The sequence below is a fragment of the Nipponia nippon genome, unplaced genomic scaffold, assembly GCF_047370975.1.
Source record: "Nipponia nippon isolate SJK-2023a ecotype South Korea unplaced genomic scaffold, ASM4737097v1 scaffold_9, whole genome shotgun sequence".
Taxonomy (NCBI): domain Eukaryota; kingdom Metazoa; phylum Chordata; class Aves; order Pelecaniformes; family Threskiornithidae; genus Nipponia; species Nipponia nippon.
The window spans coordinates 49,197,497-49,223,036 of record NW_028262413.1 but is presented as its reverse complement, the minus strand read 5'-3'; the positions used below and the strand labels follow the sequence as shown (position 1 = coordinate 49,223,036).

The 25,540-nt window shown below is 64.4% G+C and overlaps 2 protein-coding genes across 2 annotated transcripts in view; one reads left to right on the top strand and one right to left on the bottom strand.

Annotated features, from left to right (window-relative positions):
* Positions 1–10,867, bottom strand: part of ZNF710 (zinc finger protein 710) — a 34,296-nt gene extending 23,429 nt beyond the window's left edge. The window contains exon 1 of the mRNA XM_087744326.1: positions 10,805–10,867. The gene's annotated coding sequence lies outside the window, so the exon portion shown is untranslated. The remainder of the gene's footprint in view (positions 1–10,804) is intronic.
* Positions 10,868–15,683: 4,816 nt separating this feature from the next.
* On the top strand, positions 15,684–24,451 carry AP3S2 (adaptor related protein complex 3 subunit sigma 2). Its single transcript, XM_087744928.1, has 6 exons — positions 15,684–15,847; positions 16,180–16,271; positions 16,381–16,492; positions 18,166–18,237; positions 22,877–22,984; positions 23,552–24,451. The coding sequence occupies exons 1-6, from the start codon at positions 15,779–15,781 to the stop codon at positions 23,678–23,680; spliced, it is 582 nt and encodes a 193-aa protein (XP_087601054.1). The 5' UTR covers positions 15,684–15,778; the 3' UTR covers positions 23,681–24,451.
* Positions 24,452–25,540: the final 1,089 nt, after the last annotated feature.

The following is a 25,540-nucleotide window of genomic DNA, read 5'->3' as shown; positions in this document are numbered from 1 at the left end:
GCCGGGCATCGGCCAAGCTCCGCCGCCAGAGCCGCACCACTGTGCAGCACATGGATGGACACCGGACGGGGCAGCGGCGCCGGCGGCTGCACCACGCACGCGGGGAGCCGGGGCTGCTTCGCACCGCGATGCTCACCGCGTCCACCGGCACCTCTGCTGGGCCGGGCAGTATGACAATCATAGCCGAGAGGGTCTAATTTGAGCGTGTTAATTAATACTCGACCGGATAACCTTTCACGTGTAAAACTTGTCAGAGCTTCTGAAGCCCACTGTTATTGAAAAGCGGAGCCAACTCCTGTTGCCGGCACGGAGGCTGCTCCGAGGAGGGTTCAGGGAGCTGCTGGGTGAGGGGACACTTCACTGCGTCTCCTCCATGGCCTTCAGACGGTCGGGCTGTTCTGCTTCGCAGAAAACTGCTCCCAACCCCTCTGCCGCAGCCAGCAGCCAGCGGGATGTCCCTGAGAACACCACCACACGCAATCTCCCCTGCAGAACTCACAGGTGACACCAGTGGGGGTAGAACCATTAAATAGCAAACACCTCGAGTGCGCTTTTCTGTAGCCCACGGGTGAAAAGAGGCGGGAGGATCGCAGCTTTCCCGCAGCGGGTGGGCAGGGGCTGGAGCTGGGGACCCAGGACCCCGGGAACATCCCACTTCTGATTTCTCTGATAACAGCGTTACGGGACGTGCTGTGAGCAAAACTGACTGCTCAGCTGCAAACGCCACGTGACTTTCAGGTCCGCAAGGTGAAAAACGTTTCAGATCCTTTTCTGAGGAGCAGTTCAGAAAGATGAGCGTTTGGAAAGCGGGGTTCAGGCCGGGTGGAGCGGGAGGCACCAGGCACAGGGTCCCCGCCGGTGGCACTTTATGAAATCTCAGCTCAGGACTGACCCAAGGAAGCGATCGTGCTAAGGCTGATACGGAAAATAGGGTATTCCCCGGCAGTACTGGCCAGCCCGCAGGCATCTGGGGGGCATCTGCTGCTGGGGCACACGCAACGCAGTCGGATTTGTGGGACAGGGAATGGCCACGCAGCCCAGGGGACGTGGGCTGCTCTGCCCAGCTCCAGGGCATTCCCTGCTCTGCCCCGCACCACCTCGGGAGAGGCCTCGGCGTGGGCAGCGAGGGCGCGGGCAGCGGGGCACAGGCAGCCTGCCCTGCTCCGGTGCGGCGGGAGCGTCCGCCCCTCCAGCCACGGGTGCCTCGTCTCCCCCAGGTTTTAGGGGATGAACCAAAACCAGCCGTGCCCGCTCTCCTCCCCCATTCCGGCCGCTCTCTAGCAGCCAGGGAGACCCATGGCCATTGCTGGGGCTGCGTGCAGGCTGTGGGTGCTGCTCCCCTGCCCTGTCCCCGGGGCGCCTCTCTGGACCGCCCAGTCCTCCTCTGGATTGCTCCGCAGGGTGCAAACCCTGGGGGGTGGGAGGGGAGCCGGGGGCACACACACACAGCCACCCTGGCAGCTGTGGCTCCGGGGACCCTCACCGCAGAGGGTCTCCAGTGACACCCAAACTGGAAACTCAGGGCGAGAGGTGAACAGGAGTTGGAGACAGGCGGCCGTGGGACTCGGGCTGAGATCCTTCCCCAGCCCTGGGGTGCCCAGCTCCGTCCCCGCCGGCAGGACCCGCTGCCACACGGCCACCCATGGGGACCGCGAGCATGCGGTGACAAACAACAGTCACGGTGCAGCTGCCCACTGGCTGCCAGCACCGAGGGCTTCGGTAGCCAAAACCTCGCCCCGGCAATCCGGCTGCACGAGGACTCCACCCGCGTCCCCGGCCGCAGCGAGGCTGCTTCTGCCTCTGACTGCGCCTGCGCGCGTTAGGGGTTCAGTCGGGAATACGGCTAACGCCCTGCATCGCTTCTGGTTTCTCAAAGCTCAGCAAACCGGTTTCCGAGCACCCGTGCACGCACACCGGCCCCGTCCACGACCCACCCTCCGCACGCCCTGCCGGGGGCCAGGGACGGCGGTTTGTCCCGAATCCCCCAGCCCCAAGCAGCGGCGCCGTGGGAGCACAAAGAGCCTGTTTCAAAACACCAAACTTTGTCATTAAAGGAAAAAATCCTCCGGCACGGAGCCGAAGCTGACACAGATGAAAAGTCGGAAACAGTGACAGGTAAAATCCGAGCCAGCGAAGCCAGAGTGACTGATATGGAAAACACCTCTTCAAGGCGGCACTGCTTCTGCCCGGACGAAGGATAATGAATGTACGGCAGCTACAGGATGGGTGCTTCAGAAAATAAAGGCTGCGTATGTAATTTCAGACTATTTGAGAGTCTACGAGAGAGTGAAGTTTGGGGATTTTGGTTTTTTTTTGAGCTGAGCTACTTTTTATTCCACTTCAGACACATCAGCGGGGAACCTGTCGGGGCGATCTCTGCAGACGGCTCCCTGCGTAAAGGACTCCACGCCTGCCGTCCCCCACGCTTCTGGTGACTTCAGGGGAGCAGAAACTCAGATTTTGAAATCTGAGTCCTGAAACGCATCAGATGGGAGCATCTGCGAGCGGAGGGAAGAGCGGTCCCCATGACATCTCTGCTCTCCCGGAGCTCCAGGAGACGCCTCCAGCGGTCGGGTACACGGGTGCTGGGTGCAGTTGTCTGCACGTTCTCGCCGAGGACGGTGCACGTAGCCCATGCGATGGGATTTACGTGCTTGTCACCGGCTGCCTGCAAACCGTAAAAGCATTGCCCTTTCTGCATGGCAGATGTCTTAAAACCACGGCAGCCAGAGGACCACAGCTGCTTTTCTCGCGGGGGAAGCAAAGGCTCTTGCTGGTCTGGAGGAACGTTGTGTTCTTCTGTAGGGTTGACATGGCCAAGTTAAAAAGAAATTTCTGCTTATTGCACTTACGTTTTTGCATATGTTATCATGTTGTGAGAGTTCATCCAGCACTCCTAATGCCGAGTGGAGGCAGAGATTTTACACAAGACTGCATATTTATTTATTTTTTTAAGCAGAGTTCAAAGGAGAGCTTGGCACCGCCGTCCGGAGCGTGTCACACCGGCCGGACCGTCGGCCACGGGCACAGCCTCGCACGCCTGGAGCTCGCCCCGCGCGATGCCCGGGGTCCGGCAGCTCACAGCCGTCCCGCTCCCGCAACCGGAGCGGACGTCGGGCAAACCCGGGCAGGGAGCTGCTGCGGGCACCGGAGGGAAGGAAACACCCGCCCGGCGGGATGCGCTCGGGAAGAGCTCACCGGCTGCCAGAAGGGAAAATGCAGCGGACAAACACTGAGGAGGGGGGGGATGTTTGTACTTTTTACTCATCTTAATAAATATTTCATAATGTATCTACACGGCTGGCTTTGTCTATAGGCATTTCGCCTTTGCTTTGGCAGCACCAAGAGCCGGCTCCCGCTCGGGTCTGCTTGAACCACCCCAGTCCCCATTTTCATCACCATCTGCATAATTGCTGTATTTTGCACTCTTTCTTCTTACAGCAAGAAAGTCCTATAAATATACAGAATATTCAGCTGTTGAAATAATTTGCTTATATGTGTCCCTTGTTGATAATCATAAAATGAAACCAAACCACTCAAGCCCCCATAAATCAAGGCTTGCTCTCTGCAGACGAGTTCTGCCATTACCCTGACGGGCTTCACGAGCGGCTGCTGAACGGCCAAGGCGTAAAACGGGGAAGGACGAGAAGAAATCCAGCAAAGGGGCTTGGCCCCAGTGACAGAAAAGGCTCTTTCAGTTCTGCCTACAGTTCTGTCTTCTAGAAAGTCGTTTTTCTCTGGCGGGCACCTGTGCCTACAAACCCGGGGTCTGCAGCTCCTCTGAACAGCGGCAGCAGCCGGCAGCGAGCTGGTCTGCCCGCAGCAGCCGCGGGGGAGAGCGAGCGAGGGCCGAAGGGTGAGCCTCGCGCGCGGAGAGCGCCAAACAGCCACGGAGAGCACATACCGACACCTCTGCAGCAAAGCCACGGGGCAACGGGAGCGGGGCAGGTCGATCAGTGCCGGAGAATGGTAACTCTCAGGCACCCCCCCCCCCCCCCCCCCAAAAAGACTGCCATTGGCACAGAGTAGGGAGATATTGAAGTTCAGGTTTTACAGTGCCCTTGTTTCCGATGGCTGAAGGGTCGGTACTCGAGAGCGAGTCCTCCGCGAGGAAGGACAGTCTCGCATCCCCGCGGGCACGTGTCCTGGCTGGGAAGGGGAGCCAGCTCCCAAACACCCATCCTTACCACAGCAACTGACCCTGCGCCAAAGCAGCTGCTGGCCGGGCCAGCCCTGGACATCGCTGGTCTCCCCAGCCACGCTCAGCACCTCCCCAGCAGGGTCCCGGGCGAGCACAGCCGGGCTGCCCGCGGCCAGGCGCCCGCCTGCCTCCTCTGCCGGCTCCGCTCCGCGGGGCACGTTACAGCCAAAATCGACGCTCAGGCTGTCCTGAGCATCAAAACCGGAGCCGTGGTCGGCCCTGGGGGGCAGCGGCATTGGGGGGCAGCGGCATTGGGGGGCAGCGGGGGCACTGGGGGGCAGCGGGGGCACTGGGGCGAGGGCGTGAAACTCAGCAAGGGGAGAGAGAAAGTGCTGAGGCGGCGGCAGGTCACAGGGCTGCACCCATCGCCTCGCTGGGAGGGAGAGCAGCGCATTAAGTGTTAACCAAAGGCCTCCCCAAGGGAAAACATCCCAACGCCGTCCTCCAGCTCACGCCTTTATTTCCAGTCCTGGCAGCGCTGAGCCCACAGGCACTGAGACGCCCCGGCCCCGGCAGCTAACCCCCCCGGCAGCAGGAGGCAGGGCTGCCCCGCCGAAAGGGCCCCGGGAGAGTGGCCTCAATGCAGGGGTGCGAGAACGGACCGAGGGTGAAGGAAGGGAAAACCAACCAGGGAGCACTTAAAGAATTAAAAAATCGAAAGAAAAAGCAGGGAAAGGACAGAGAGCTTGTTAAACCCAGGATAAAACAGACGAGCGACGAGATGTCAGGAGAAAGGGCAGAGAGGGGAGAAGTGGCCCGGCACCATGGAGCACGGACACGAGACAATGCTGCTACCAAGAAACAGGAAAGATAAATTTAGAGGCAGCCAGCGAGCGCTCTTCCTCCTGCAGCTCTGCCCGTCCTTCCTCCCCCTCCTCTCCCTCGCTGGCTCACCCATGACCACGGGCAGGACTCGGGCTCCAGCCCTGTGTGGCTTCTGCCTGCCAGGAGCAAAGCCCAGCTCCGCCACCGGCCGGTCCTGGCCGTACCCAGGGAACGAACCCAGCCCTGCCGCGGCGCCAGCTCCGGGAGCGTCAGTGGGAAGCAGCAACACCTCGTAGGGAAGGGTGTTAAAGGCTTCAGATGGACAGCCAGCAGCAAAGATTTCATTTCTGCACCAACTGGTTGTGGCCTCAGCCTGCAATCCCCACAAAATTCCCCTTTTTAACTGCAGCGACTCCCACACCGCCCAGCAAAGTGCATCTGGGTCTGCAACGCCGATGCAGAAATACGGTCTCACATACACAAGATGTGGAAGTAAAACAATGAACGCGTCCACGTGCTGCTTCCTAGTTAAAACACATTCTTCCCCAAACTGACATGCCGAGATAAAGCCTTTAAAGGCCTGACTGATATTTCCCTCTTAGTCAAAACCTCTTTGTGTCTGTCATTCGGAGCCCGCGCTGGAGATGCTCGTGGTTTTGCATGCAAGAGGGCCGCGTGCCGTTTGTCAGGGCGCAGGGGCCCGCAGAATGTGCCGAAGAGCAAGGGGAAACGGGCGAGGAACAGAGGTTTGATTTTAACTAAATTGGCTCATTTCAGTTGCTCTGCCTCACAGCAGCCATTTAAAACACCCCTGCACTGGAAGTTGCTTTTCTCGCCGCAGTGCTGAAGTCTCCAAGCCCAGCGCCCGGCCGGGTGCGGATCCACCAGGTGCCGCGGCAGCACCGCGGCACCGAGACCCCGGCCCGTGGGCCCTTCCGAGGTGCGCACACACGCGCACACACACGCAGCAGTGGGAACTGTGGAGCAGTGCCAACTGTGGAGCAGTGCCGTTTTTAGGCCATTTTCAGGCCATTTTCGGGCCAGAGCTGTGCCGTGCGCTTGGCACCGATAACCCGTTGCCAGTCCTCTCCAGCCCCCTGCTCTGAGGGTGGGTTTTGGTGCTGCCCCCACCTGCTCTCTGCCTGGCCCCTCCAGCCTTGGCTGGGGGGTCCTCAGCCCGTCGGGGCCACCTCTGAGCGCCGAAAGCCCGGCCTCGTGCCAGCACCCACAGCTCCTCTTCAGCAGCTCCGACCTTAGGCAGGGCTCCTGGTCAGGCAGCGCAGACCAAACCTGCTCCGGTCATTGCTCCTGCTCCACCATCCACCCACCTGCAACTGCTGCTGTCCCAAAGCCGTAAGGATTCCCGTTATTAAATGTTCTCCACCAAAATTTGTCTTCTTGCACGTCTGTCCTCACCAGCATTTTCCATAGCTCATGTGTTAGACCCCCAGTACATCCCATCCATCAGCACTTCCAGTCGCAGCTGCATCCCAAAGCTCTTCACCTGAGCTGCCGGCAGCAATGCTCAGGTCCGATTTGTGGTTGATTCAGGTCATTTTTAACCTTGTAAGGTGAAGAACAGTTACAAATTTTCCTCCTTTGCAGGTTACTGCTCAGCTACCCACACAAAACGTCACCGCACCCCACACCACGCTGCCCTTTCCCTCCTCTGAGCCACTCCTGGAAAGCAAGTATCACTTTTGGGGGTAAACCAGGATTCCACTGATTTCCCACTCATCCCTTCCCCCGTGAGCTGTGCGTTGCTGAGCCGGGTGCGAAACCCCAGCGCTTCTGCTCCCCACCGCCCCGTGCCGTGCTGGCAGCCGGCCGCCCCTCGCCGAGCAGCTCCCTGCCAGCCGCGGCTCTGGGACCCCCCTGCGCCCTTGGCAGCCTGAGCAAGCGATGGCCCCGTCCTCCTTCATCCACTACCGCACCACAAATCGCACAGGTCCCGTGCGTTGAGGCAGCCCGCGCTCCGCGTCGGCCGGACCCTGCCCGCTCAGGACTCCTCCGGTGACCGGCGAGCGGGTCAGGACGCCCACCGGTCCCTCCAGCTCGCCGCCTGTGAGCGCGAGACCCCCAGGCTCCCGATCCCCCATCTCTCTCCCACAGACCTGCACAAACCCAGCGTCACATTTTCAGCCCCCCAGCTTTTGGGGAGGACATTATCTGTTTCCAACGAAAAAGGAAGCATTATCTTTTTTTTTAAATCTGTACAAATTTGATGCCCCTGGAGGCTCCTGGGCCGACGCCAGGGCTGCAGGACGCACCTTCTTCTAAGGGAGCAGCCTGCCCTGCACGGCCTCTGGTGCTCCCCCATCGCCCACTTCTCTCTTTTTTATCTCAGGAGCAAGTCCTACGAAGTCTCACGTGAACTTTCTACAAGTTTTTCCTCGCCCTACACAAAAGAGCAGTCCGGACCCTGCCTGTCTCCCTTGGTTTCCCTGCTGTGAAATCAGAGGTGGCCTGAGAAGGAAGGAAGGAAGGAAGGAAGGAAGGAAGGAAGGGTGGGAGATGAGGCTTTTCTTCCCACTTGAGAATGTTCACAGCGATCCAGGAGACCTGGCATCGAAAAAACAAGAAGCCCTCCCGCCCCCGGTCACTTCTCCTTTACTAAGAGGCCTGTGATACTTTGCGGGGAACATTGTACGAACGTTCAGAGAAACGGGAGGACGGCGATAGCATGAGGGCATCGCGGAAGCCACGTGCATTACAAAGGGACTTTTAGGCAGGGTCCTTACACGTTGTTTCTATTTATTTCTGTTAGAAATACCTCAGTGTCACCCAAATGATGGACAGACAGTTGAGAGTAATGACCGCCATCAGGAAAATTCAAAATCATGTTTCCCCTGCCCCTTAATTTAAAGTTTGGGACAGAAACTGCGTTACGTGCTTGTTCTCCCAGCCCCGCTCCCCCGTCGAAACCCGGGCAAGGAAGAGCGGCGGCCTGCCAGGTTGTCACCTGGGGACCCCCCCCCAGCTCACGCCAGCAAGAGCACCGTTCCTGACCGACTCCATGCTTTCCACTGCACCATGCTTTTGACAGAAATTGGGTTTTTAGGGAAAAAGCCTTCCTGGAAGCGGGCGGGCTGAGCTGGGTCCGTCTCCCAACACAAATGCCACCGCGACGTGGTGCTGTTCCTGAGGACCGAGGGAGGAGGAGAGCTGGGCACGGGGCTGGAGAAGGAAAACGTGGGACAGCGGGACAAAGGGAAAACACTCATCGCCGGATCACAGCCCTCTGTCCCCAAGGTCAAGCCCTGCGGGAAGGCTCGGGGACCTCAGCAGGGACCGCGACTCATCCCGAGGGCTCCCGGCCGCAGGCAGGCACAAAGGACGGGACCGCGGCGCTCCTGGCACATCTCGGCCGCCCAGTAACGTTCTGCCAGTCCAACCCGCGCCACCTCCACGGCAAGCACGCCCCGAGCAGGTACCTGGGACGTCCCATGCGCTGCCCTCCGTGCGGGTGCGCCCACGCCGGGCAGGGCGGCTTCTGCAGGCAGGGGCCAGGAGCTGTGCTCCTGCCTGCCAGCGCTCGCCGCTTCGCAGGAGGAGACGTACCGGGGCAAGGGAAACCAAAGCCCGCGGCAGGCAGCGGAGGGAAGGGGGAGCCACGGCAAGAAAACCGGCAGGAACCCCCCGCTGCCAGCGCCTCGGGGACGGCGCTCACAGCTCTGCCCTCGCCCCCGGTCCGGTCCCGGCAGGGCACCCACGGACACGGCCCGCTCCGCTGGTATCGGGGAGACCGTGCTCCAGCAGATGCTGAATTGGAGCCTACTTCTCAACAAAGAATAAACGTAAATAAACGTAAGGGGTGTAGGCAACACTTCGCTCACAGGATTTTGTGCTGGCACGTTCTTTGCGGTACAAACCCACCGTTTTGCCTATTCCTTAGCATTTCCAGCTGTACAGTAGAGCAGGACGACGTTTGCCCTCATCCCTCTCTACACCGTGTCCCCTAAACTAGTTTATAAATGAGAAACCTTTCTCGCATTGTGGTCCAGTAAAACCAACTCAAGACACTTTCTCAGAGATTAAACCAAACCCTGCCAACGTGAAAGGGAAGAGGAGACAGGCTACCTGGGCACCGTGGAAGAGGCTCCCGCTCCCTCCACCGCAGGTATCCGCGTCCCATCCTCCGAGTCACCTCCCAAGTTTAGGCTGGGGACGTTTCTGGGTGTGTAGCAGAGCTGAAGTTACTGTGATCTAATTTGCCATTTTGCAGGGATGTAATGCGATCGCTATTCAAGGAGGGCATTAATGGCAGCCTACTGGCAGAAGAGGGGCCCGGCCCGCCGGGTCCTTAACTGGGCTCTGCCTTGGTGGCTCTCGGTGCGGAGGTGCCAGGCTCCCACGGGTGGGAAGCGGCCACGCCGGGTGGGAGCAGGGGGACCGCTCACAGCCCTGCCGTCCTGCTGCTGAAGCGGCGTGTGCTGCCACGGCCGCGGCCCCCCGCCCCACCGCCGGGGTCGGTTACCCCCAAAGGGGATGCTGAGACAGTGCCCCTGCTGCGGCTCCTCAGGACAGCTGGGGGCCGGGGTCCCCCTCCGACCCGGGACGCCTTCGGACAAAGGCTGCGGCCGACCTGCACGGATCGGACTGAAGCCCCGTTTGCTGGCACTGCCGACGGCCCGGCTTCGCCAGGCTGCTCAGCCCGGCGACGCGAGAAGCCACCGAGCCGAGGCCGGGGGCGCGGGAGCCTGGCGGAGTTCGCGGTGCTGCCGGGTCCGGACCGGCGGGAGGTCAGGCTCCGGGATGCCGCCTTCCGCTCCCATCGCTCCCCTTCCTCTGCCCACACAGGCTGCTTACAAAGCAACTCCTAATGATTGACTAATTAATTAATTATAACTAATTTAACCACCGCATCCTGTTGATGACCAGGGAGCTATGGAAGGGCTGCGGAAGCAGGGCGTCCCGAGGAGCCGCTGGCCCTGGCGGGGAAGCCGAAGACAAAGCAGCCCCCGGCCCGCCGGCGGCGCGGAGCCCCCAGACCACGGAGCCACCGGGGGGTCCCGGCACCGGGAAATCGCGGGGCGCCTCCGTGACGGAGGGCGGGAGCGGGAGCTGCCCCTGCGGGACGGGCCCCGCAGAGCCCCCGTGCCCCCCGTTTCACTTCAGCCCCCCGTGGCGCTTCCCCCCGGGGGCCGGGGCACGGGGGGCACGCCGGGGCCAGCCGCCGCCGGGCCGGGCCCCACCACCCGCAAACTGGCCCCGAACTCCGGGCGCGGCCCCGGCTTCACCCCGCTCCCCGCTCCCGGTCCCCGGCAGCGCCGGGACCCCGCCGGCCCGGGGCGAGGATGCGGCGGGTCGGGGCACCCCGGGGCGCCGCTCGGCCACCGCCCCGACCCCCAACCCGCCCTCCGCCCCCCCGGGCATCCCCACCCGCGCGTGTTACCTGCGTGGGCTCCCCCTCCCAGCCGCTCCCCGGGGCCCCCCCCGGGCTCCCCCCTCCCAGCCGCTCCGGCGCCGCGGAGCCCGGCCGGGGGCTGATGCATCCTCCGGGGCCGCCGCGCTCCCTCCCTCAACAGGTACCGACCCCGCGGCCGGGGGCCGCGCCGCCCTCCCCGCAACTTCATCGGAGAAAGTTTGCGAGAGGCGACAGGGAAACTTATCGGCGGGGGGCGGCGGACCCACGTGCGGAGCGGGCCCCGCCGCCACCGGCCCCCCCCGGTCCCTCCCGCCGCCATCGCTCCCGTCTCGGTCGCGGGCGGGGGGGGGGGGGGGGGGGAAGGAAGGTGGAAGTGAAAAAGACGGCGACATGTCGGCGACATACCGGCGGGCCTCCTCCGGTAGAGGGAAGGGGGGAGGGAGGGGGGGAGGCCGGCGGCGGGGACTCACCGTGCGCTCCCGCGGAGGCTCCGCGGGGCGGCGGCGGCGGCGGCGGCGGCTCCGGGCCCGGCGCTGGGTGCGCAGGAAGGAAGAAGGAGGGAATGAGGCAGGGCTGACGTGAAGGGATGCAAAACAGCTCCTCCTAACTCGGCCGCCGGCGGCCGCCCTTTATCTCCCCGCCGTGCCCCCGCGTCCCCCCCCACCCAAGTTTTCCGAGCACCCAGATCCCCCCACGCCCCCCCCCCCCCCCCCCCAAACCCGCTCAGCCCCCGGAGCCGGGTCCGCCCTCGGTACCGGTTTGCGGGGAACAAAGCTGCGGGGCGCGGTTGGTTTGATGGTAACAGGGATGGGGGGGTTGGTGGGGGCTCCCCCACGCTGCGTGGGGACGGGGCGGGCGCGGGGTCGGGCTGGCCGCGACCACCGGTCGCGGCCAGCCCGACCCCGCGCCCGCCCCGTCCCCACGCAGCATCTCCTCCACGGTGCTCAACCGAGACCCCCGACCCCGGGCGTTATTTCACCCTGGGGAGGAGTACCGCTTAGTTTGGGGGGCTCGGGGGGGGGGTTACGCGCGGCCCGGAGGAGCCGTGTCCGTAGGGACCCCGTTTTCCCGCTTGGCTGTTGGGCATCGCTCTCCTCCGCGGTGGTGGGATAGATCATCTGCGCCCCCGAAACCTTGCAGGGGTCGTGTGATCCCAGCGGATGGCAAGGGCCCCCCCCCGCTCCCCAAAAATGAAAGGGACGAGCAGAATTTGGGATGAGCCAGAAATCTGAAGGTCTTGGGGGGGTGTGGGGGGGGTGCTGTTGACCCCCCCAAGGGAGACCACAGGCAGCGGCGGAGGAGAGGGACGGCGGGATGGGGCTGCGGTGGCAGAAGGCGGTGGGTCCCCGAGGCGGGGGCCGGGGACCGTGACACGGCGTGGTAAGGGCAAAGCGTCTTACAGCTGCGGACGGGGGCCGGGAGCTCTGGCTCCCACCGCGAGGAGGATGAGGGTCTCCTCCTCGTGGAAGAAGGCAGCCAGGATTCGGCTGGTGCGTTGGGAGATTCTCATCTCCATGGAAGCAGGTGGAGCTGGACAGGCTAATCACAGCAAAGAGTTTGTCTAAAAACGCAGTCCTTTGTCTGGCAGACGCACTTCTCGTTTTCAGGGGGTTTTGTATTCTGGGGTGAAAATTGATCCCGCCAATCCCTTTACGCTGCCGGCGCCCGCGCTTGTGGCTTCCTACACCCCCTGCGCGCGTCGGAGGGCCGGCCGAGCGGCCCCGCCACGATACTGCCGCGGCCCAGGCCAGAGCATGCCCAGCGCCCGGCCCCGGCCGGCGCGACCGGGCACCGACACCGACGTTTCCTCCTCGTCGTCGCCATCCCGCCTCGCCCCGGAGCTCTGCCCAGGACCGAGTTTGCCTGCGCCAATATTTGCAAATATGAAAGGATCAGAAACGCAGCGGAGGAAGATTCGCTCTCTGAAATCCCCGCAGGCGCCCCGGCCGTGGCGTGCGCCCAGAGCCTGCCCAGCGCCCCGGCGTGTGCCGGGAGCGCCGGGCGTTGGCGTGGGGTGTTGGCGTGGGGCGTTGGCGTGGGGCGGCCATGGCCGGAGGGAGCCGGGGCGGCAGAGGTGGGGAGCAGCCCCCAGCCAACCCACCAGCCGGGGAGCAGCCCTGCCGCAGCCTCGGCCAATCGGGACGAGCGAGGCTGCAGCCGCCTCAGCCAATCAGGATGTGGAGACATGAGGCCGCAGCCACTTCAGCCAATCAGGATGTGGAGACACGAGGCTGCAGCCGCCTCAGCCAATCAGCATGCCGAGCCAGGAGCACCCACAGCCTCTCGCAGTTGAGGACTGCGGAGGTCTCAGCCAATCAGAGGTGGTGGAGGCGAAGCCCAGCCAATCGCTGTCCCTGAGCGGAGGCCGGGGAGGCCGGTGCCTCCCGCGGTTCCCGGAGGCCGTGGCGGCGGGACGTCCCCACCGGGCGCTGCGGCCGCTGCCGGCCCGGGGTGCCGGGGTCTCCATCCCTGGAGGCACCCGCAGCCCGGCCGCGGCCCGGGGTCGCCGCCTCTGGGGGCCGCCGCTGGAGCAGGGCCTGGACGCAGCCTTCAGCCTCCAGCGAGGGAGGTTCTGCCACCGGCAGGGTGGGATCCGTGACCAGAACTGCTGGGAATATGAGGTCTCCTTGCTGCCATCTGAGCCGATTTCTTGATTTCTCAACCTCCGCCATCCCGCGCGCAGCAGCAGGCCGCCGCCACGTTTCCTCTCGGCCGGCTTTTGTGGACACCTGAAGCGCTTCCCCTCTCCTGTCCTTACGGGCCGAGTTCTGGGGCTTCTTGTCATTCTCCTCGCTCCCTCCTGGATCCCCCCAGTCGCTCCCGGCCCCGATGAAGCGCAGGGTCCCAGACTGGGCACCGGCAGCGGCCGGGGCTGCCCCGTGCCCAGCAGACCAGCGACGGCCACGCTTGGGGCGCCAGGCGGCACGTTCTCCTGCAGCAGCCCCCGCGGCTGCTCCCGGAGCCGGGGACCGTGGGCCTCTGCAGCCCGGCTCTGCGGCAGCTGCTCGCCCCTTCGCATCTCTCAGTCCTCCCGCGGAGCAGCTCCTCGCACTTCTCTCCGTGGGATCTCAGCTTGTCGGTTTTGGACGACATCTTTAGGTTGTCAAGACGGTTTTCAGCCCAGAGCTCGTCCTGCCCAGCACTTCAGGTCCCTCCCAGCTTGCTGCCACCCGCCATTTTGGTGACCCCATGCTCAGGGAAATGTGGGCTACCTGAAGCCATCGCCGGTGGAAGTGCCCTCCTCTGGCACGGCCGCTGCCCATCGGCGCGTCCTGTCGCCCACTGCTTCTGGGGCGCAGCTGAGCCATCCCCCGGTGCTCCTCTGCGGGGCGCGGTTCGTTAGTTTGCTGACGAGGGCCTCGCAGGAGCCGTGCTGAGAGCCTCGGTGGGATCGAGGCACGCGGCATTTACCGCTCCGCCATCAGAGGAAGGGCCCCCGCTGCGTTGGTGTCATCCTAACGGCCCATTTCTTATCGCCGTCCCATCCCTTATGGCCGTCCCGTCCCCCGGGGCACGTGCAGTGACGGGCTGGTGCCGTGATCGGCGTCGCCCCGGGAGCGGGCGCCAGGGTGGGACGGCAGCACGGCCTCAGGGACGATTCCCTGCCAGCTTCTAAGAGCGGGTGCTGGGGCCACCCTTCTCCAGACCGGGTGCCCCTCCACGTCCCTTCCTTGGCTCTCCTCCCCGCCGCTCTCCTCCCTTTGTTAATGTCGTTACGTCCCCGCTCACAACCGACCTTTCCATACGAAGGCTGGGGCAAAGCCGGTTTCTCTGTATCCTTGATTATTTCACCCCCTTTCCCCATTAAGTTACGGATCTTTATTTCCCCCTGTCTCCCCCTCCCTTCCAGTACTTCTCTACAGCACACCGGATCCTTTCCTCGTTGCCCTTGGCGTCCCTTGCTGCTCGTGACTCAGTCACGCCGTGGTCTTTGGATTGTAGCCCACCTGCTTCTGCCATTTCTTTACGTCCACCTGGGATCGCGCGCCCTTCGCGGCTTGCTTTTTGATTTCCTGGTCCTTAAAAAGCAGCTGGTGCAACTGCAATGGTACGCGATGCCTTCTCCCTTTCCTCTTCAAAGTAACTCTTAAGCGGCTCGAGTTATTCGGGGGTCTGGCGACGGCGTGTGCGCGGGTGGTGCCCACGCAGCGGCAGCGTTCCCGGGGGCTCTCCGGTGTCACCTCCTCCGCCGCCGCGGCTGGACCGAACGGCTCCGTGCGGCGGCGCGAGGGCAGCCCCGTAAGCGCCCCGAGCAACCCCGACGGGCGATGCTGCAGCGGGGGGCTCGCCCGGCGGGAGGAGAGCCCGCGGGAGCAGCCGCGGCCCCGAACAGCCCCCCGGACCACCCCGGGCACCGCAGACGGCGGGGCTGGCCGGGGCCTGGGGAGCTTGGGCGAGCCATCAGGCTGCGGGAGCACCGGGAATGGCTGGCAGCTGAGCGGCCTCCTGCGAGGAGCTCGGTGGCCCGGCCCGGCTGTCCCCACGCGGTGGCCCGGGGGGCCTCTCCGCTCCGACAGCTCCTGCTCGGGATGGGGCAGGGGCTGCAGGCAGCAGGCAGGGGGCAGCGGGCAGCGGGCAGCAGGGCAGTAGGCAGCAGGGTAGTGGGCAGCAGGCAGCGGGCAGGAGGCAGGAGGGCAGCAGGCAGGAGGCAGCAGGCAGTGGGGAAGCAGGGCAGCAGGCAGCGGGGTAGTGGGCAGCAGGCAGTGGGCAGGAGGCAGCAGGGCAGGAGGGCAGCGGGCAGCGGGGCTGCGGTGCGGGCGGCCGGAGCAGACCCCGGCCTCTCCCAGCACCTCAGCCCCCGCCGGTGACCTCTGGGCAGGGCAGGGGCGCTGGCGCTTTAAGAGAGGGCGTGGTCTGCCGCCGAGCGGCCACGCCCCCCCCCGCTCGCCTCGCCGCGGCGCGGCACCGCGCGGCTCCCGTGGCTCCGGGGCTGGTGCGACCCCTGGCGGCGCGGCGGGGCCGGTGCGGGCCCGGGCAGCGCGTTCCGCGGCGGGCAGCGGCGGCGCGGCTCGGCCCGGCTCGGCTCCAGACCTGCCCCGCCCCGCCCCGCCGCGGGCCGCGAGGAACGGCTGCCCCCTCCCCGCTCTGCCCCGGTGGCTGTCGCTGCCCCCCCTCCGCTGTCGCTGTCTCCAGCAGCCCGGTCCCGGGGAGCCCCCGGCTGCGCCTCCGCCCGGGCACTGCCGGAGAGGGGGCTCTGAGCCCCCGCCCAGGCCCGGTCCCCGAGCCCCGGCCGGTCCCCGAGCCCCGGCGCTGCGTGTTGGGCCCAGGCCGGGCCCGGCGGCTCGGGGCCGCCCGACCTCCCCCCCCCCGGGGCCCGGTCCCGAGCACCGCCCCGCCGCCGCCGCCGCGCTTCCGGGGCGGGCGAGGGGTTTCCTGCGGGGAGGCTGCGGCCGCTGCGGCCCCGCTTCTGCGCCCGGCCCGGCCCGGCCCGCCCCGCCGCCGGGATGATCAACGCCATCCTGGTGTTCAACAACCACGGCAAGCCGCGGCTCGTCCGCTTCTACCAGCACCTGGTGCGGGGCCGGGGCCGCCGGCGGGCTGGTGGCTCCGTGAGCCCGGAGCGGGGCCGGGGGGGCTCGGCGGGGGGGCTCCCGGGTGGCAGGCGCGATCGCTGCGGGGCTGGGGAGCCCTGCCCGCCCCGGCCCGGCGCCCCGGCCCGGCTCCCCCCCGGCCCGGTCCCCGGGATGCCCCGCGGCCGGCTGCCCCCGCGGCGCCAGGGCTGGCGGGGGGCCGGGGAGCTGCCGGTCACCCGGAGCTGCCGGCTCGGGCCTCCCTCCCCTCGCCGCGGGGGAGGCGGGTGCGCCAGGCCGTGCGCCCATGGGTGCTCGCCCTTGCCTCCTTGCAGGCGGAGGAGGCCCAGCAGCAGATCATCCGAGAGATTTTCCACCTGGTGCTGAAGCGGGACGACCACATCTGCAATTTCCTGGAGTGCGGCAGGTAACCGCGGCCCTCCTGCTGCCCTCCTGCTCCCCTCGGCTGGGGGAGCGCCGGGGCTGCCCTGTGCGCGGCCCCCCGAAGCCCTTCGCCTCTCCTCCTGTCTCCGCAGCCTCTTTGGCGGCTCGGACTACAAGCTGATCTACCGCCACTACGCCACGCTCTACTTCGTCTTCTGCGTCGACTCCTCGGAGAGCGAGCTGGGCATCCTGGACCTCATCCAGGTCGGTCTCTCTGCCCTCAGGTTCGCTGCCTGAGCACGGCCGCTCTGCTCAGCCCCGGGCAGCCGGCCGGTGCCTTCCCCCGACGCACGGTCCTTGCCGGGCGGCCCGGCCCCGGTGCCTTTTGGGTGCGCTTGGTGTCTGTGGCATCTCTGTGCCGGCCCTTCTGGAAGCGACTGAGAAGCTGTTTGGGGGCTGCAGGGGGTTGGGGTTGCTGCACGCTCCTCTGCGTGGAAGCAGGGGGGGGAAGTGAGTCCGAATTAATTTCTTTAAAAAATAGAATCATGGAATCCTTTAGGTAGGAAAAGCCCTTTAAAATCATCGAGTCAAACCGTTACCCCAGCACTGCCAAGCCCACCACTAAACCATGTCCCCAAGCACCACATCTCCCCGGCTTTTAAATACCCCCAGGGATGGGGACTCGGCCCCTGCCCCGGGCAGCCTGGGCCAGGGCCTGACAGCCCTTTCGGTGGAGACATTTTCCTAATACCCAACCCAAACCTGCCCTGGCGCAGCTTGAGGCCGTTCCCTCTCGTCCCATCGCTTGTTCCTGGGGAGAAGAGACCGACCCCCCCGGCTCCAGCCTCCTTTCAGGCAGTGGCAGAGAGCGATGAGGGCTCCCCTCAGCCTCCTCTTCTCCAGGCTGAGCCCCCCCAGCTCCCCCAGCCGCTCCTCCCCGGCCTTGGGCTCCAGCCCCTGCCCCAGCCTCGCTGCCCTGCTCTGGCCACGCTCCGGCCCCTCCGTGGCCTTCGTGGGGTGAGGGGCCCAAAACTACAAGTGCAGTTTAAAAACTGTGTTCAAACACTGTGGACTTGTAAAGGGACCTTTGCTAAATCCAGCTAATGGCAGGCGTGAGAGTGTTGGCACGGGAGCTGGCAGGAGGCCGCCTTCCCTCCTCGGGTCACCCGCCCTGTGATCACACAGTTCCCATAACTCGGCCCCTTCCAGGCTGTTCGGGTGGGCTGCAGCCCTGCCCGGACACGGTGACCAGCCGCTGTCGCAGCACTGCAGTGGATCAGGACCTCAACTCCTGGGATTCTCCCCAGAATGGCAGAGTCCTGCGTTTTGGTGCCCTTGACTTTGTGCCAGGCCCCTTGAGCTGGGGCTTGATCAGATCCCTGCAACGAGAGGTTCCAGGCATGTGGGCAGCACCAGCAGCGGCTTAAGGTGACAGCGAGTGGTTACACACCGCTGCCGGGGCTGGCGGAGGAGCCCTCGGTGCTGCTGGGGCTGGACCCGCCATACCGGCCCAGCAGGGCCAGGTTCTCGTTCCAGCCGCGGGCCCCTTGCCAAGACAAGCTCTCTCCTAGGCAGGTCTGGGCTCCTCGACCGGGTTTCTGTGGCATAGCGAGGTCTGGCACCGGTGCCCACGTGGCAGTCCCCCGACCCCACCCTGCCTCCGGCTGCTGCCACGGTGCTGGGGGGGGGGGGGGGGGGGTGTCCCGGTCAGCCCCCGGGCCGGACCCACCCGTGGTTGCTCTGGGAACAGGCACTTTCCTACCATCAAAGGGCAATGGGGTTGTTGAGAGGGTTTTGTCCCTGCTCAGGGTGACACCCTGGGGCGCAAGGAGTTTCTGGTCGGGGTTGCGGCTTTTTTGCCTGCAGGCCCTGGGGCTGTGTGCGGGAAGCGTCCTGCGGTGGTCTCCTGTACTGACCTTCCCTTCCTGCCACCTCAGGTGTTTGTGGAGACGCTGGACAAGTGCTTTGAGAACGTCTGTGAGCTGGACCTCATCTTCCACATGGACAAGGTGGGTTGTAGGCTCTGTGCTGCTCCGGGCCAGTGCCGTCGTTCTGCCCAGCGCCTGGCTGCCCCAGAGCCCTGCGCTCCCCAGAGGCAGGAGCCAGCCCAGCCTTGAGCCCTGGAGCCTTTCAGGAGAGGCTGTTGCTACGTTAGGGATCACTTTTTGGGGAGAGATTGAAATCCTGGGTGGGGAAGTTGTCAGCGTGGGGTCTTCTTAAGCCGCTCACATCGTGTCCTCCAAGAGATCCGAGTTACTGGGCTCTGCTCTGAGTCCTCTGTGGCTAAGCTGGCTTTCGGCTCCCGGTGCTCGCCCCACTGCCGGCTGCATTGCTGCGGCGGGGCTGTGCTCTCTGCCCGGTGCAGCAGTGGGGGAGCGCAGGCTGGTGATTGCCACCGCCGCAGGGTAACCGTGCGGTCAAGTGACGGGGATCCACGCTGAGGCTTCGCTCTTGGTCTTCTGCAGGGGCTGGCGCCGATGGAGCTGGGCAGGCTCTGGCGTTGTGCAGGGGCGTTTTGCCTCCTCTGCTGTACTGTGGGACCCATTGGGAGTCTTGTTAACATTTGACTAGAGCTGCAGGAACAAAAAGATAAGGAACAATGGGAGTGTTTGGAATACAAAGTGTTTGTTTGAGCCACAGCCTTTAATGCTTTCTCTTTAGCTGGACAGAGTTTCTGGGTGGAAACCTGTGCTCTTTGATTATCTCATAGATGGAGCTGAAAATAGCTGGGACTACGTTTAGAGAAAGGAGGGACTTAGCTGACTTGTGCTGGACTTGTGTTGCTGTTGATAAGGGGTTTCTTGTTTTGTTGAAGAGAAAACACGCCAAGAAAAAAGAGGAGTGGAAAAAAAAATCAATGAGGCTGTAAAATGTTCCCTTTCCGTTGGTGATTCCAACTTATGAACTTCGGCAGAGTTAGCAAATCTTCTTGGAAGGTGATCTGGATCAGCTGAATGTACTAGCAACTGGTGAAGTAAGACTGATTTCATAATTTGCCCGGCTGTAAAATTTTAGAAATGTTACAACGTTGATTATCTCGTCAGCAAAAGTGTTCTTATCAAAGCAAACAAAAGAAGAGGAATTCAGAAGGAAGGAAGGAGGAGTACCTGCGGGAGAGGTGATGGCAGCCACCCAGATCACCTCTGGCCACATCTAGGGGAGGAAGCGCTCTCAGTTACTTAGAATCATGGAATCATTTGGGTTGGAAAAGACCCTTAAGATTATTGAGTCCAACTGTTAACTCAGCACGTTAAACCATGTCCCTAAGCACCACATCTCCCCAGCTTTTAAATACCCCCAGGGATGGGGACTCAGCCCCTGCCCCGGGCAGCCTGGGCCAGGGCCTGACAGCCCTTTTGGTGGAGACATTTCCCCTAATACCCAACCCAAACCTGCCCTGGCGCAGCTTGAGGCCGTTCCCCCTCGTCCCATCGCTTGTTCCTGGGGAGAAGAGACCGACCCCCCCGGCTCCAGCCTCCTTTCAGGCAGTTGCAGAGAGCGATGAGGGCTCCCCTCAGCCTCCTCTTCTCCAGGCTGAGCCCCCCCAGCTCCCCCAGCCGCTCCTCCCCAGCCTTGGGCTCCAGCCCCTGCCCCAGCCTCGCTGCCCTGCTCTGGCCACGCTCCAGCCCCTCCATGGCCGCCTTGGGGTGAGGGGCCCAGCGCTGAGCACAGCATTCGAGGGGCGGCCTCACCAGTGCCCAGCACAGGGGGACGATCCCTGCCCTGCTCCTGCTGGCCACACTATTCCTGATACAAGCCAGGGTGCCGTTGGCCCTCTGGGCCACCTGGGCACACTGCTGGCTCATGTTCAGCGGCTGTCAACCACCCCCCCCGAGGCCCTTTCCCGCCGGGCAGCTCCCAGCCGCTCCTCCCCACGCCTGCAGCGGTGCCTGGGGTTGCTGTGCCCCCAGTGCAGGACCCGGCCCTGAGCCTTGCTGACCCTCACCCAGTGCCTGGGCCCATCGCCCCAGCCTGGCCAGGGCCCTCTGCAGAGCCTCCCTGCCCCCCAGCAGATCAACGCTCCCACCCAGCTTGGTGTCGCCTGCAAACTGACTGAGGGTGCCCTCCATCCCCTCGCCCAGATCATCGATAAAGATGTTAAACAGGACTGGCCCCAGTACGGAGCCCAATACTTATTTTGTGGTGTGACCAAGACCCAGCAGCTTTACGCTCAATCCACAGCCCGCAGGCAGAAGAGATTACCCTCTTGCTTACCTGTTCTGCCAGCAGTAGCAGGGATTGCCCTTCCTCTGAACTCTCCTGCCACGCGAAGGGTTCAAAGGAGAGGGGAGTTGGGCAGGGGGTTTCTGATAGGAGAGGCCCTGGGCTCGGTCACCCGCGGCTCTCCTACCAGTCAGGCTTGGTTACTTCCCGTCCCACTGCTTCCCAGCCTTGGCTTCAGTCCTTGGCCACTATCAGTTGTCCCTCATCTCTGTTTCTATATTTGGCATGTATTTGTTTCTCAGATGTGTTTGTGCTGAGTGCCCATGCTTCCAGGAGCTTGGTTACAGACGGGCGGTGCGAGGGGTGCTGGGAATACGCGGGGGTGTCCTGCTGGTCCCTGGGTCTTGCCCCTCGGATGCCCGGGCAGGGCTTTCTGTGGCTGCAATGGTGCCCCAGCGCTCCCGCGGAGCCCTGCCCCCGGGACCTCGGTTTGCCAGGAGCCGTGCGGGGCACGGTGCTACCCTCCGCTCTGGCAGATGCATTGCAGAGTTCGTGAGCTCCCAACTGGAACAGGAGAAATGAGGCCAACGTCAACGGGAAAGCGCTGATTTGTCGAGCAGAGACTTTGGCTGTGAACATCCCCAACCCCGCAGGCTCTGGCTGGGGTTTGGGTGCAGCCTTGTCCGGCTCCTGTGATTTTCTGTTATTGCCTTAAGACACACCTTACACTCCGTGGGCAGCACAGGGTCCGTGGAATGAGAGCTGCTGCGGGTTTCGGGTCCCTCTCTTGTAGCGGGCAGCTGGATGGGGCTGTTGGGTCTGTGGTTCTCGGGCACCAGTGCTTTTAGGCTGTCAGCCTTGGAAGTAGCAACCTCAGAGCTGCAGGGATCCCTCTTTTGCAAGGGGAGGGTGGAGCCACGAAGCTGTGGGGAGGCTGAGAGGAGGCTGTGCCCAGCCCCGGGCTGTGCTTCGTACCTTGGAGGAGAACGTGAGTTTTGCTAAGCAGCTGCGAGGTCCCGGAGAGGACACGGTTTGTTCAGGAAGTGCTGTGGCTGTTTGGAAAACAAAGCTTGCTTGGGATTTCTGCCCTGTTGGTTTTGGTCCAACTTGGGCTGAAGCCAGATCTTGAAGGAACAACGTATCCTGCAGCCCAGATGCTCTCCCGTCGCGGGGAGCTGCTAGCACCCTGCGGCGCGGTGTTTGCCAGGGCCGGGCCGGGCTGAGGGACAGCGGTTCCCGTGCTGCGGGTGTCCCGGGCAGGTGCTGTATCGCCCGTGGCAGCGCTGATCCCGCACACCTTGCTGCTCCTGGTGCTGTCGGAGCAGGACGGGACCCGCGGGGAGCCCTGCGGGGCATCAGGCTCGCCGTTTGCACAAACCTGGGTTTCGCCCTGCTAGCAGGTTCTCTAGCTTGCTTTACTTTTCGCAGCATTGCCCTGGCAGTATGTGCCACACAGTGCTCACCACTGCTGCCTGCCCTCATGAAGCCATAAAATGATATAATAACTTAACCATCTTCCAGTAAAAGCCTATTTCCCTGAGGTAACCAGAGACCCATAAATTCATTATCTGTGCTGGGTGGTTGCTGGGAGCTGCTGACTTAGCAGGGAGGGCTGGGCTGCGCGGGGCAGCGGAGCGGAAGGTGCATCGCAGCGCCCGGCGTGGCCCGGCAGCCGCCCCAGGGCCCTTTGTGGTTTAAACCACGATGGGCCCTTTCTCCTGCTGTGGCTGCGGGGTATCGGGGTATCGGGGTACGCCGGCCCTCCCCGGCGGGGGCTGGCAGGAGGGAGCAGCTCACTGCCTTGAGGCTGCTCCATTTCATCCTCGGACCCGGGCAGACCCTGGGGAAGGGAGCAGACTCTTTTAGCAGTTTTGTGCTTTTTCTGTGCGTGTGTCACAGTCCCGTCTTCAGAGGAAGCAAAGTTGGGCTCTGGCCTGGCTTTCTGGGTAGAAGAAACTGGTCCTGGGAAGAAGCGTCCTGCCCGGTGGCTCTGGGAGGCCCTGGGGTCTCTGCTGCCCTGCGGGCTCCTCTCCAGCACGCGTTTAAGCAGGGAGCTGTTCCCGGGTGTGAGCCGGTCCCGGCCCGGGAGGGATCAAACTTCAGAGGAGGTGTCTGAGATGGCAGGGTGTGCCAGCGAGCCGCGTCCGACCTGGCCTCTCTGGGGGCTGCCGGGTGCCCGGTGGTCCGGTGGGCGACGTTTCCTCCGGCCTCAGTGGTAGGAGGCCTCCGGAGCAGAGGTACAAGCATACGTGGGGCTGCTGGGCTCTCTCTGTGCTGCGGACCATGGCTGCTGACCTCTTGCTCTCCGGGCAGCCGGCTGCCGGAGCTGTGCAGGCCGAGGGGAGGACGGGGCTGGATTTGCATCTCTTGGGGAAATGCTAGCCCCTGACGCACTTCCACACCAGCCTGCAGGCACTGTGGTCGCCGCCACTCCCGGCCAGTCCGTAAGCTGGGCTGGGTTCACAGCCTTCCCTTCCCTCGCAGGTTCACCACATCTTGCAGGAGGTGGTGATAGGCGGCATGGTGCTGGAGACCAACATGAACGAGATCGTGGCGCAGGTGGAGGCCCAGAGCAAGCTGGAGAAGGCGGAGGTGAGTGGCGATGCTGCGGCTCTCCCCCGCGGGAGGCTGATGTACTCCAGGGGGTCAGCCTGGGGGGTCCGGAGCTGGTGCCTAGGGGTATCCCCAGTGTCCCCGGTCTCTGCCTGCCTGAGTCCTCGGGGAGAGGGCTGGGGGCATCCCTCCCCAGCCGTGCTCCCTGCTGCTTCAGAGCCTATGTGTGAATCACAGAATGTCCCGAGTTGGAAGGGACCCACAAGGATCATCAAGTCCAACTCCTGTCCCTGCATAGGACAACCCCAAAACTCACGCCGTATGTCTGAGGGCGTTGTCCAAATGCTTCTTGAATATTGTCAGGCTTGGTGCCCTGACCACCTCCCTGGGGAGCCTGTTCCAGTGCTCCGCCACCCTTTCCTGGTGTCCAACCTAAACCTCCCCTGGGCCCTGGGGCTCGGGGGAGGCAGGGCAGCATGGGGCAGGGCTCGGTTCGGGGATGCTCCTGCGGCAACGCACGGGGCTGAGCCGGGAGCAGCCTGGAGCCCCTCGCAGGGGGGCTGCGGGGACAAGAGGCCGGCGGTCACTGGTCCTTCCCGTCGGCAGGGAGGCCTCTCGGCTGCTCCTTCCCGCGCGGTCTCGGCTGTGAAGAACATCAACCTGCCAGAGATCCCTCGCAACATCAACATCGGAGACATCAACATCAAAGTGCCCAACCTGTCGCAGTTCATGTGAGCGTCCCGCGGCGGGGAGGGCTGCCCACGCGTGCGGGCCGTGGTCTGGACTGGCTGGGGAGAGGAGCTGGGCTCCGCTGGGCTCCCCCTGCCCCTTCTGGGTCTCTGCCCGTGCGGCACACGGTGGGCGCGGTGTGCTGCCGGGGTGCCCGGGCTGGCCAGCAGAGCGTAGGGAGCGGTGATGGGGCTCAGTGAGAGTGGGGTGGTGCTGTCCGCCTGTCTGTCACCTCGGGCCTGGGCTCGGTTCTGCTCTCCCAACAAGAAGGGTGGCCTTTCTTCCCCTCCCTCCTCCCTCCCCGTGGGTGCACAGCCTCTTTGCTCCCTGTGGGGGGAAGAGCTGGGTCCTGCCTCTCCCAGCACTTCTTGGAATTCCCTGTTGTAAAAACGCACCTGTAGCTGATGGCTCCCGGAGGAGCCGTAGGTTGTCGTCTCCTCCATCCTCCCTGGGCTGGGCTGTCCCCTGCCTGGCATCCCCATGCCCGCCCTGGTCCTGCTTGCTGGATCTGGCACCCCAGGCTGGGGTTGGTACCAGCCTGGTCGGGGTTGCTCATCAGAGCTGCTGCGAGCTCTGGAGCTGGGGCCAGCGTGGTTGGTACCTGCCGGACCGGGAGACGCCAGCAGCGAGAGGGAAAGGAGCTGCCCACTGCCTCTGCCGGCGCCGTGCCGAAAGCTGCGGGGGAGAAGAGCAGCCAGCTCGCAGGGTCGGGGCCAGGCCAGGCTGGGGCCTCCTGCAGCATGTCCCTGTGTCCTAATAAACCACCCTGTGAACCTGTCTGTGTCTGCCGTGGGTGCTGCTGGCGCGGCCCCGGGGGGAGGCAGTGGGGCCGGGGCCCTCCGGGGGGGGGGTTGGCGTTGCTGCAGCCTGTGCTCCGGGGCGGGGTCCCTGGCTGCACCCTGCCCTGCTCTCCAGAGCAGGCTGGGGAGTGCGATGGCCCTGCGTGGGCTGTGACAGCGGCGTCCCCTGCTCTGGGCCTTTGGAGGCAGGGTCTGCAGCCTGCCAGTGCCCGCTGCCCTCCTGCCAGCTTTCCTGCATTCTCTCTGCCACAGAGCATCCCCGGTCCTCTCTCAGACAGGGCGGCTCGGCGGGCATGTGGAGGCTGCGGGGCTGGGGCCGGTGTCCCCCTGAGGCCTGCGGGGAGCGGGGCTGGTCCTGGGGGTCGGAGTGAGCGTGGCTGCAGGGGACGGGCCCGGCAGCGAGGTCCCAGAGCAGCGGGGCTCCTCAAGCCGGGTGCCCCGTGCCCCTGGCTGCGCCGTGGCTCCATCTGGCCACCAGCCTCCGGGCTGGCTCGGGGGCCCCTTCCTCTGCTTCCCTCCGGCGGCTGGGCCAGCTGCGCTCCCGCGGACTCTGCTTCCACTTCCCCTGGCAGGGAAACCGTGACTCTGCGTGGAAGGAATTTTCCTTCGTCTCCCTTCCCTGCAGCTTAACCCTTCCCCAGCTGGCCATGAGCCACCGCTAGTGGCTCGTGGAGGTCAAGGAGCCGGGCAACCTGCTTCTTCCTCTTCTCTGCTAGCCCTCCTCTTCCTCCTCCTCTGGGCTGGCAGAGCAGCGCGGTGGAGAAAGCAGGTGAGCGGTGCTCCGGGCTGTGTCCTGGGGCTGGGACGCGGGGTCCGGCAGGCACTTGGATGGGCGGAGGGGAAAACTCCGGCTTGACCTGCGGCAAGGAACTCAGTGCAGTGCCTGCGTCCCGCTCTGCTCCGGGCCTGGGACACGGGGGTGCCCGGGGGGTCGGGCTGGGGCGGGCAGCCCCGGCTGCGACGGGCCGTGCCTGCGTCCAGCCCCGCGCCGTGGCGTGGCGCTTCGTGGTGCAGGATGTGTCCAGCCACATGTGCTTCCTCTGCGGCGAGATGTTTGTGCACAGCC